Source organism: Larus michahellis, chromosome 7 (assembly GCF_964199755.1).
Source record: "Larus michahellis chromosome 7, bLarMic1.1, whole genome shotgun sequence".
Taxonomy (NCBI): domain Eukaryota; kingdom Metazoa; phylum Chordata; class Aves; order Charadriiformes; family Laridae; genus Larus; species Larus michahellis.
In genome coordinates this window covers 27886649-27896348 of record NC_133902.1, presented here as the reverse complement: position 1 = coordinate 27896348, position 9700 = coordinate 27886649, and the positions used below count along the sequence as shown (strand labels likewise).

At 41.1% G+C, this 9700-nt stretch overlaps 1 protein-coding gene across 1 annotated transcript; it reads right to left on the bottom strand.

Moving 5' to 3' along the window:
* Positions 1-3916: 3916 nt before the first annotated feature.
* On the bottom strand, positions 3917-9415 carry C7H2orf69 (chromosome 7 C2orf69 homolog). Its single transcript, XM_074595572.1, has 2 exons — positions 9031-9415; positions 3917-7381 (listed from the first exon to the last, which is right to left on the bottom strand). Exons 1-2 carry the CDS (start codon positions 9331-9333, stop codon positions 6542-6544), a joined length of 1143 nt encoding a protein of 380 aa, XP_074451673.1. The 5' UTR covers positions 9334-9415; the 3' UTR covers positions 3917-6541.
* Between the last annotated feature and the right edge of the window lie 285 nt (positions 9416-9700).

The following is a 9700-nucleotide window of genomic DNA, read 5'->3' as shown; positions in this document are numbered from 1 at the left end:
AATATGAATAGTGATAAAAATCTTGGTTACTCTGTTAAAAAAAAAAAAATACTTAGTGCTTTCTAACCACTGTGCTACGTGGTGTGAAACAGGCAATAAAGTGATGAACGAATGATGAAAGCATTAAAGGAGTAACTCCCAGCTAACACAGTGAGACAATACATATAGTCACACTTAAAAATCCATTACTGAAATAACAAGCAGAACTAGAACCACTGACATTTTGGGGAAGTTTGTCCTTTAGAGAGCTAAAGGCAAGTGGGATCATGCCACAATAGAAGAGATGAAGTTGTGGTAACAGGTATTAGAAAAATAAACACTGACCATCTTAAGCATTCAAACCAGCCACTTCAAACAGGGTATTCAACAGAGGAGGCAGGTGATGCAGACTGCCCAGGGCTGAGATGAGTTAAGATACTTAAATATAGACAGTATCTGAAATCAGCAGTTTAAACTTGGCCTACCCCAAACTTCAAATTACTCTAAAAATTTGGTGACTGAGGCTTTTAAAATGTAAATGCATTGCAAATCAACATCCAGAAAGAATTGTTTGTTCTTGGTCATATGAAATATAAAGGATGACAAATAATTTCAGAAGATAAATGTTTTATACATTTTTCTTGGTGTGGTTGCTGTGGAAAGAATCAAATGAAAAAAATATATGTCAAAATATTATCTTGTCAAACTATTAAACAGGTCATTAAAAATCTGCCTATCACGTATGTGCTGAAGATTTGACGTACCTAACTTAAGAACATGTTTCTCTCCGGGAGCTACACAGGGTCTAGGTTCTTATACAAGTGTCAAATTAAATGCCTAATGCAAAAGGGTTTGACTTGATCATGAAGGATCAAAACAATATTTCCAATCCTTTTAAAGTGTGCAAGGTGAAACTATTTGCCTCATCCATGCTGTTAGTCCCACAACAGGACTACTAACTTGACTAGAGGATGATTTTACCATAGTACAGGTTATATTAGATATGGTGTGATCTCAATATGCATTACTTCACAGCTTCAAAAAAATTCTTGTTCAGACTTGATTCTTTTTAACTCTGACCAAAATGTATCTTCCCAAACCTGAGACCTTTAGATGTTTCCATGCAGACAACACAGGTGTTGAAGAGACACATCCTGAGACAGTAACTTTAACAAGGGATTCTCTCTCAGTTAGTAAAACTCAATAGCCAAAGACTCCAGTTTTACTAGAGGGACAGATGAGCTATTTTTTTGCCAGTCATCTAAGTTTTTGGTAAAGTTGCATGTTAAGATGTCCTGTTTTGGTTTGGGTCAGACTCTGGGACTGGGGACAGATTCTTCTCTCTGTACGTGGTAATTCCTGAGAGCAATGATCTCTTTTAAGTGGCAATTCCTAAAAGCAACAAGAGCAGATTACTTCCTTTCCAATTGTTCAGATCTGTTCCTAGTCAACATTTTTAAGACCAGATTGAAAATATTAAAAGAACTGCTCGACCATGTGAAATGTGCTGCTCCACGTGCGATGCTATGTTTGTACAAAAATGCTCAGAAGCTATTGCATGCAGGAACAACGCAGATCACAGTAATGAACAATTTCTGCTGTGAAAACATTTATACTTCAGCTGTCAACCAGCACATGAACTGCTTAAAACTTCCATCACACAAAACCAACGTATTTCTCATGATGGGGAACGAGAAAGAAGAGCTATGCAGATAGCCTGTGAGGGATGCAATAGCTTTGACTTACGCCCAGGCTCAGGAGTATTGCTCTGAGGGTAAACTCTGGTGTGGGGGACGTGAAGAGCCTTGTTTTGCACTTCAGCAGGGATACGTCCTTGACTGTTTTCTGTGTCTTGCAGCAGTGCTTTCTTGAGAAACAACTCGGCTCTGAAGCACCAAGTTTAAAAAAGGAAACTAACAATCGTGACTGAAAGTGCTCTCTGAAAGCTTACTAAAAGAAGGAAAATTTATTCTGAACCTTGAAGTAATGGCATTCTCCTGCTTTTCAAGTACATAAGACGTTTATACACATGAACTAAAACAGATAAGAATATATTTTTCCCTTTTTGTTCTACCAGATGCTTTTCTGGTCATTTGGTTAAGTAGAATTCCGCACTTCTTGGGTCACTTGGAAACATGCAATGAAGCCCTAATGACAGGAGACAACTACAAAGCCATCGCTACTTTATAACCCATATTACATTATATGCAAAATGACTGCCTGAATCAGTATTCCATGGTTTCCACAGTAATGTGGGACAGCTAATCCTGTGTGGGTTTTGTCAGCAGAAGTGAATTATGCCGATAATACTTCACCTTGCATCTGAACAGAGTTAAGAGTTCCTAAAGACCAACAGAAAGCCAGCCTTGGTCTAGGGTCTCCATCAGCAATATTCAATGTGTCTAAATTTTCATCAGGTATGAGCATCAGAAGTAAACTTTTTTTCTTCTTTAATCTACCATCCTTCAAAAAAGGAAATGGTATTTCAATATGAGATTAAAAAGATCGAGAAGAAGTAACTCCAAAGGTGATTTGAAGAGGTTGTCTCTTGTGGATTGCAGTCTGAGACATACGCCTTTGCTTTTGTATTGCACAGGGACACCAGACACACAATTCATGTTTGTGGATTCTGCTAGGCAGTGATGGACCTAAAATTGTGTCTCTCAAAAGTACACACATTCCAAAATTTTTACTGTTCTTTAACTTCCCTCTTATATTAATTCATAAGAATTTAAAATAAGAATTCAAAGTAAATGGATGGGTATACTTTAACCTCAGTGCTTCAACTTTCAGACAACAAATATTGTTTATCTGCAGAGATGGTGAAGTAACTGTTAGCTCAGGAAAGACAGCATTGTAAAAAGCACCATGAGAGCGAGGAAGAAAACAGCTGATGTTTTCTTTCTGCAAATAGCTCAAAAAGAATCTGTTGGGAAAACGAGCACATGATGATGCACAATCACTTTTACCTGTGAATATCCACAGTTGTAACATCCTAACTCATGAACTGACTTTGGAGTCAAATTGAAAATAATTTCTACGACTATTTAGATAGCACTCCATTAGTTATTTCTATCAGCAATAATGTTTAGTAAGATAGAACAGCTCACCATAAAGTGCTTGTGCTACCATAAGGGAGGCAGCAGGATGTTATCAATGGGAGGACAGAAAAGATTGCTCCTTTCAGCAATACGTTAAGACTTGGACCTTTAATCACCTTTCAAAATTAGGGGCTGATACTGATTTATGCCTTAGCATTTACAGAGATGCGACTAAATTAGTCCTACATAGGAAGAAGGTTACCAAAGTTTCTAGTATTTAAGATGCACACAAAATAAAATCATGTTAAGTCATACAGAATCTGGATAATTTCACATAATCAAACCCTGTTTTAAAGGAATTTAACAGGCAAAGCTTAAAACATTTTAGCATTTCTCAAAATCTGAAGAGTGTCTTGTCTATTGTCCAAGAAACAAGCATGTAATATAAATAATACCAGCTATTACATACTATGTTGTACTAAGGACTACGTAATGTTGCTCACTGCATTCAAAAACAGAAATGTCTTGAACTAAACCACTGTAAGTAAGCATGAGAATCACTTAACTTTACATCTGAGCTTATTAAAAACTGCCTTTACAGTTAATGTTGAAAGACAGGCTTGTACAAACTATGACCCATTTCATCCTAACATAGAAATAAATGTTCACACCCTTGGGTACCTCATGCCAGCTTTCCCATGTATGTGAGATGCTAGAAAGCTGCTTTAGAATTACAGATGCTGACTACACAAATACAAAGCCTGCCTTGAAGAAAAGTTACCAAATAAATCTGATTTTTTTTCCAACTAGATCTCCACAAACATCTGATAAAGCTTAATCCACAAAACTTAACTGCACATTCCTTGTTTAAGGGTTTTACATTCACATCAAAGTGGTTTCACCCATTAGAAATAGTTTATTTTCTACATTGTTTGCAAAATTTATTTTTAGCGTGCATTGTAGTGAATGACAGAGGCACATTCCAACAGAGTACTACAACTGTTTAGAGAATTAAAAACAACCAGTCAGTTTTCTCTCCACAACGTGAAGTCTCAGAACAAGATTAGTTTTACAACAAAGTGCTTATTCTTCAAATTAATACAGCAACACTTTAGCCTATTTAACAGTAACACTTGAGCCTATTTAACAGTTATTGTAAGCAGCCTCCATCAAACAGGCTAATGTTATTTTCACAGGACAGCCATCCAGAAATTTCCGAAGACAATGTCAATATTTTAATAGCTGTTTCCAAAAGCTTGCAAGAACCTACTCCTGCTGTTTTGGCTGGCACAGAATTGTTTAGAAATTGGTCTGTGATCTGCACTGTTATTGGATAGGGCAAGTGTTAGCATACTCAAGTTAGCCTGATCAGTCTAAAACTGAAATGAGAGGGCACAAGATCAGTGGGGCATTTGGAGGTTTTCTGTTGTTAATTTTTTTAAATTTTATTTTATAAGTGGGCAATCAAAGATATTCCAAGCAATTTGTAGGCTTCCTATTGAAACCACTTTGTTACATGACCCATATTTCCTTTACAGAAAAAAGTCCTCGTGTATGGTGCAAGTGTTATTAAAAGGACCAAAAAAGGGAAACAGCCTTCCTTGGAACACATAAACAAGTTGTTATAAGCCCATTAGGGAGATAATCAATAAATAGGAATGAACAAAGTCTCCAAGAAAGAGTTTTAGAAAAAAAGCTGATGGAACTAAATTTCAAATTCTTTCATAAAATGCTAGAGTTAGCTTGCACGTTCCACTTTTCTCCATCAATTAAAATAAATTATTTCCCCTTTTGATCAACTACACAGATTAGTCTATTTACTATTAGCAACAGAGTTCACATTCACATTGTAAGGTACGCGGTCTATGCATAATCCTACAACCCTTAATATTTTGAGTGTTAAGAAAATTTTCTCAAGAGTTCAACACACTTTTCTCATTCTTCAGTGATCACTAACGTGCACAAACACTGTAAGAGTTGTGAAAATACTGTCTCCAGTGAACCTTTTAAGTTTTAATGATGCCAACAGAAGAAAGATGAACCAGGACTTTGCTTTCACAGTGTAAGAGGCATGAGAAACGAGACGCAAGAAGCAGGGGGAGAGGTTGCTAAGCCATCAAACATAGGAACAAAGTTGAATAAAATGCCTTTTTTCAGCAGTGAGCTGCGTTTGTTTGTGTATTCTTCTATTGTATTCCTATAATTCCAGGAAATCCAAAGCCATTTTAAGCTACTGGTTCATTCTTAATAGCTGCAGTTGTCTTTAAGAGTGGTTCTAAGATTTATCCATAGATAAATGGAAAAAGTTACTTACAACATTAGAAAAGTTCTACTAATACCTTCATTTGTCCATCTTTCAGCAATTCTTTCTGAAGGACATTCAGGTTTGGGGTCTGAACTAGATTCCATCTTTTGTATCCGATTTGCCCAGCTTTGTATTTAATTAGAGGAGGTATTTTTTCTGTAAGAAAAATTAGGGTCTGAAAACAGACTTTTGGGTGGCTGTAGAAGCAACTACTGCTATACATTTAAAGGAGATAATAGTTCTAAAAATTGAAGCATTTTGAAACAGCTGCAGTCAACACAGTCTAAAATTTTTATGCAACTTGTAATATGTTATGTACTTACGGCTTGATTTAGATCAACATCAATGCAGCAATTATCAAGAAAAATACTCACCAGTCCAGGGCAGGGATAAAGACACCTTTTGACTTGAAAATACAGATATTACTGCTGGTCCTTTTAGAAACTAGTCAAAGCAACAGCAAGGTATGTTGAAACAGCAGTAGGCTACACTTTCATCAACACTCTTGGTCACTTAACTTAGCCATATCAAAACTTTCAAGCCCTCAGGTGAAACAGCTCTTTACGGGCAGACACTACACAATGAAACTTGTAGCGACAGAAGAGGCAAGGCGCACATAAGGAAGAAAAATGGATTGGCACTATTATTCCAAAGGTAAATATTTGTGACTTTGTTTCAATAGGAGAACTGTTACGAAACTGGAAGATTTAATTAATTAATTAAAGCAATTGTCAAGAAAATATACAACTAAGATTGTTCTGTCAATCATTGTTTTCCTTAAGCCAAAAACCTAACGTTATATGTGTTATTGACAAAGACCAAAGTTTTTAGCCCTGGAAGCTACTAAATGGAAGTAGCCAGACATTTGAGAGTCTTGAGTACTTTAAAGGCAGTATATGACATTAGACACCCAGGACTAAAAATTCTGCCAACAGCTTGAAAATAAATGTTCACATTTCACAAAAAAAAATAAAATGTATAGAATAGTTCTTCATAACACTTTTTTTCCAGGAATCAAGTGACATCTGTTGTAGGTATAGGGTCCCAATACTCCTTTTTAAGCTACCGAAATTTTTACATAGTATCTATTAGCAACACAGGACTGATTTAGTATTCTCCTCAGAAAGCATCTGCTCAAAGTTGTAAATCTAAATGACAACATTTACAGTATCAAAAGTGCTTTTACAATGAATATACTATTCAGATACATACAGTCTCAAAATACTTCATGAATTCTGAAATGGTTGTCTAAGGAGGGAGCGTCATCAGCAAAATGCAGTTGATCATTTATTTCCACACCAAATTCTTCAAGTATCTGTACAAATTTCTCATGCTCTCTCCCAATCCATGACCTCATTGTGTCAAACACTTGGTATGGCGTAACATGAGCATGAACTTCAATTCCTGTCTCTGCAAGTTCTTTCAGCACTTCAGGGTAAGTAACCCACGTATTGCTTCCTCCCGAGTGCCCACCATCCAACCAGTAAATTGCTTTTATGTTTTTTAAGAAGGCATCTGTATTCTTGTCTTTTTTAGCTTCCTTCAGCTCATAAAGCAGCTGGTTCAAAACCACACAACCTTTACTGAAGCCAATCAAAGTAAACGACACTGCACCTACAGCAGATGGTATAATGAAGTTCATAGCAGAATTATTAGAGCATTCACAATCTCTCTCTCCTTCTGTGGATGGGCAGCCATTCGTTGTAGGAACAGACTGCGGCTGTGATTTACAAGCAGCTATTTTTGCATCCTTGCTGACACCGTGCACACTTTTCTGGGACAGCAGAATATTCTGGGAGAGTCTGAATGCATTAACTAGCAAAGCATGGAGATGCTTGAAAGCTCCTAAGTCAGTGCTGTGCTCTGGTGCTCCAAACATGTTGCTCGCCACAAAGTTGTCATAGCAACTGAATTTGTGCAGGTGCATTCGAGAACACTTTACAACCCAAATAAAGCTATTAGGGAACCGGCGAGCAAGTATGGTAGCAACATTTTCAAAACTCCAGTTCTCCCACTGAAAGTTTTCTGGGTGGCAAGACATGACATCATGATAGTTCTGAAAAATTAAAAAAAAAGAAAAAAACACATTACTACATTGTGAAAATACTTCAGCTCTGCCTAGCATACTTATATTCATAAGAAAGGACCACAACTATCAGAGAAACATGCATTAAAGAGGCACTGACTTGCTAAGCTTCCAGAACAAGAAACACATTAAAGAAACTGCCATATTTAGATTTACTTATTCTATTTACTTATTTACACATTTTTAATATCTCCAAAATTAATACAATAAAAATAAGCACGTGGAAGTATTCATAATTTTTATTGACTTCACTCCAAGAGAATACTAAGGTATTATTCAACTTAGTATGACACAGAATACATAATTTTACTGTATTATCTCCATCGGCAGAAATACTGATTATCTTATTACAGACAAGCAACAGACTTAAAACTTGGTAATAAATTTTCTAATTTTTATACACACAAAAAAATCCCTCCCATTCAGCTGCATGATTAACCCCCAAGTCATGAACAATCCTCACCTCTGAATTAATAATGGCAGAGAATACTAATTAGTTTATTTTATTAAGGAATAATAAAGCCATATCCAGGAATGGTAACCAGAAAGGTTTTCTTAGTCCACTCCAATCCTTAGAATGAAAATCCACCAAATTCTCTCTTTATCTTACAGAAAAGGAAAGCCTTTTCCCAGAACAAAAATACACGATCCTTGCTTATGAAAAGTAATGACTTTTGAGATTAGCTGACTACCCAGAGTACCAGAGTATGTAACATTATAGAGGTCGACCACACGCGTAGGGACAGCACTTGAGAGTCTCTCTTTTCAATTCCTTGTTAACTCAAAAGAAAACACATGCCTTCTTCAGGGCATGCTGAGAAAGCACCAGTGCCTGTGAAATACTCACTGGACTGTTTGTACACGGGCACAGAAATGCAGTGCGAAGCCTGCCAAGGAAAACTTCCCATTTTTAGGATTTCAGAGAATCACAGAATGGTTTGGGTTGGAAGGGACCTTAAAGATCATCTGTTTCCACCCCCCCTGCCATGGGCAGGGACACCTCCCACTACACCACGTTGCTCACAGCCCCATCCAGCCTGGCCTTGAACACCTCCAGGGATGAGGCATCCACAGCTTCTCTGGGCCTCTTCCAGTGTCTCACCACCCTCACAGTGAAGAATTCCTTCCCAATATCTAATCTAAATCTACCCTCCTTCAGTTTGAAACCGTTACCCCTCGTCCTATGTCTACACTCCCTGATAAAGGAGCCTTCACCCGTCTTCTCTCCACAGACTTTTCGATACGACTTCAGACATCGCCGTCACCGCCAGAAATGTCAATCGCAGGCAGCGCTATGTAAGAAGGCTCCCCCGCCGCTGCTGCTCCCGTTTCAGCTTTCAAGAGCGCCCCGTCCCCACTACGTTTACCCGGCGGCAGCGGACAGAGAGCGTCCAAGAGATGCTTCTTCCCGCGGGGGGAGAGCTCCGGCCGGCAGCAGCGGGATCCACGCACCCTGCCGGGGGCTGCGGCCGCCAGCCCCTCCGCACCCCTCACCCCCGGAGGATCCGTGCGGCCAGCGGCCCCCTCCAGCGCCGCTTCCCCGCTCCCGGCCCTCTCAGCCGCCCGGGCCGCTCCCACCCGCCATTGCTTATCGCCCTCGGCGGCTCGCCCCGCCGTACCTGCACGTCCCCCGGGAAGTAGACAACGTGATGCTGTGGCGGGGCCGGGCCCCGCGGGGCTGGCGGCAGCAGCAGCAGCAGCTCGTTGGCCCGCTGCGGCTCCGCGCCCGGCACCTCAGGCAGCCGCAGCCAGGGCGGGCTCAGCCGCGCTGAGAAGCCCGCGCCGCCGCCGCCGCTCGCAGGCCCCGCGGCGCAGGCGGCCGGCGCCCCGCAGAGGCTCATACTCCTGCCCAGGCAAAGGGCGGCGGGGCCGATGAGCCCCCGCAGCAGCGAGGCGGCGGCCGGCGGGCAGCGACGGCTCATGGAAGGGCCGGCACCGACCGCAGCAGTGACTGCCTCCTGCCTGCCCGCCCGCCCGCCCGCGGCCCGGCCACGCACCGCGCCTGCGCGCCGCCCCCGGCCTGCGCCTATCGGAGACCTCCAGAGACCCAGCAGGGGGCGTCGCACGTGCGCGCCTAACGGCTAGCCCCGCTCCAGGGGTGACGTCACCGAAGCCTTTAAAAGTCGCGCGGCGAGCAGCTTCCCGCCTTAGGGGGCCTCGCGGGGCTCCCCTCACCGCCGCGGGCTGTCTTCTTGTAGGGCCGTGTGGTACCGCAGGTGAGCCTGCGCAGCTGCCTGCCCCTCAGTCTCACCCTGCCCTGGCTGAAGCACAGCTGAGGTGGTGGTGCCC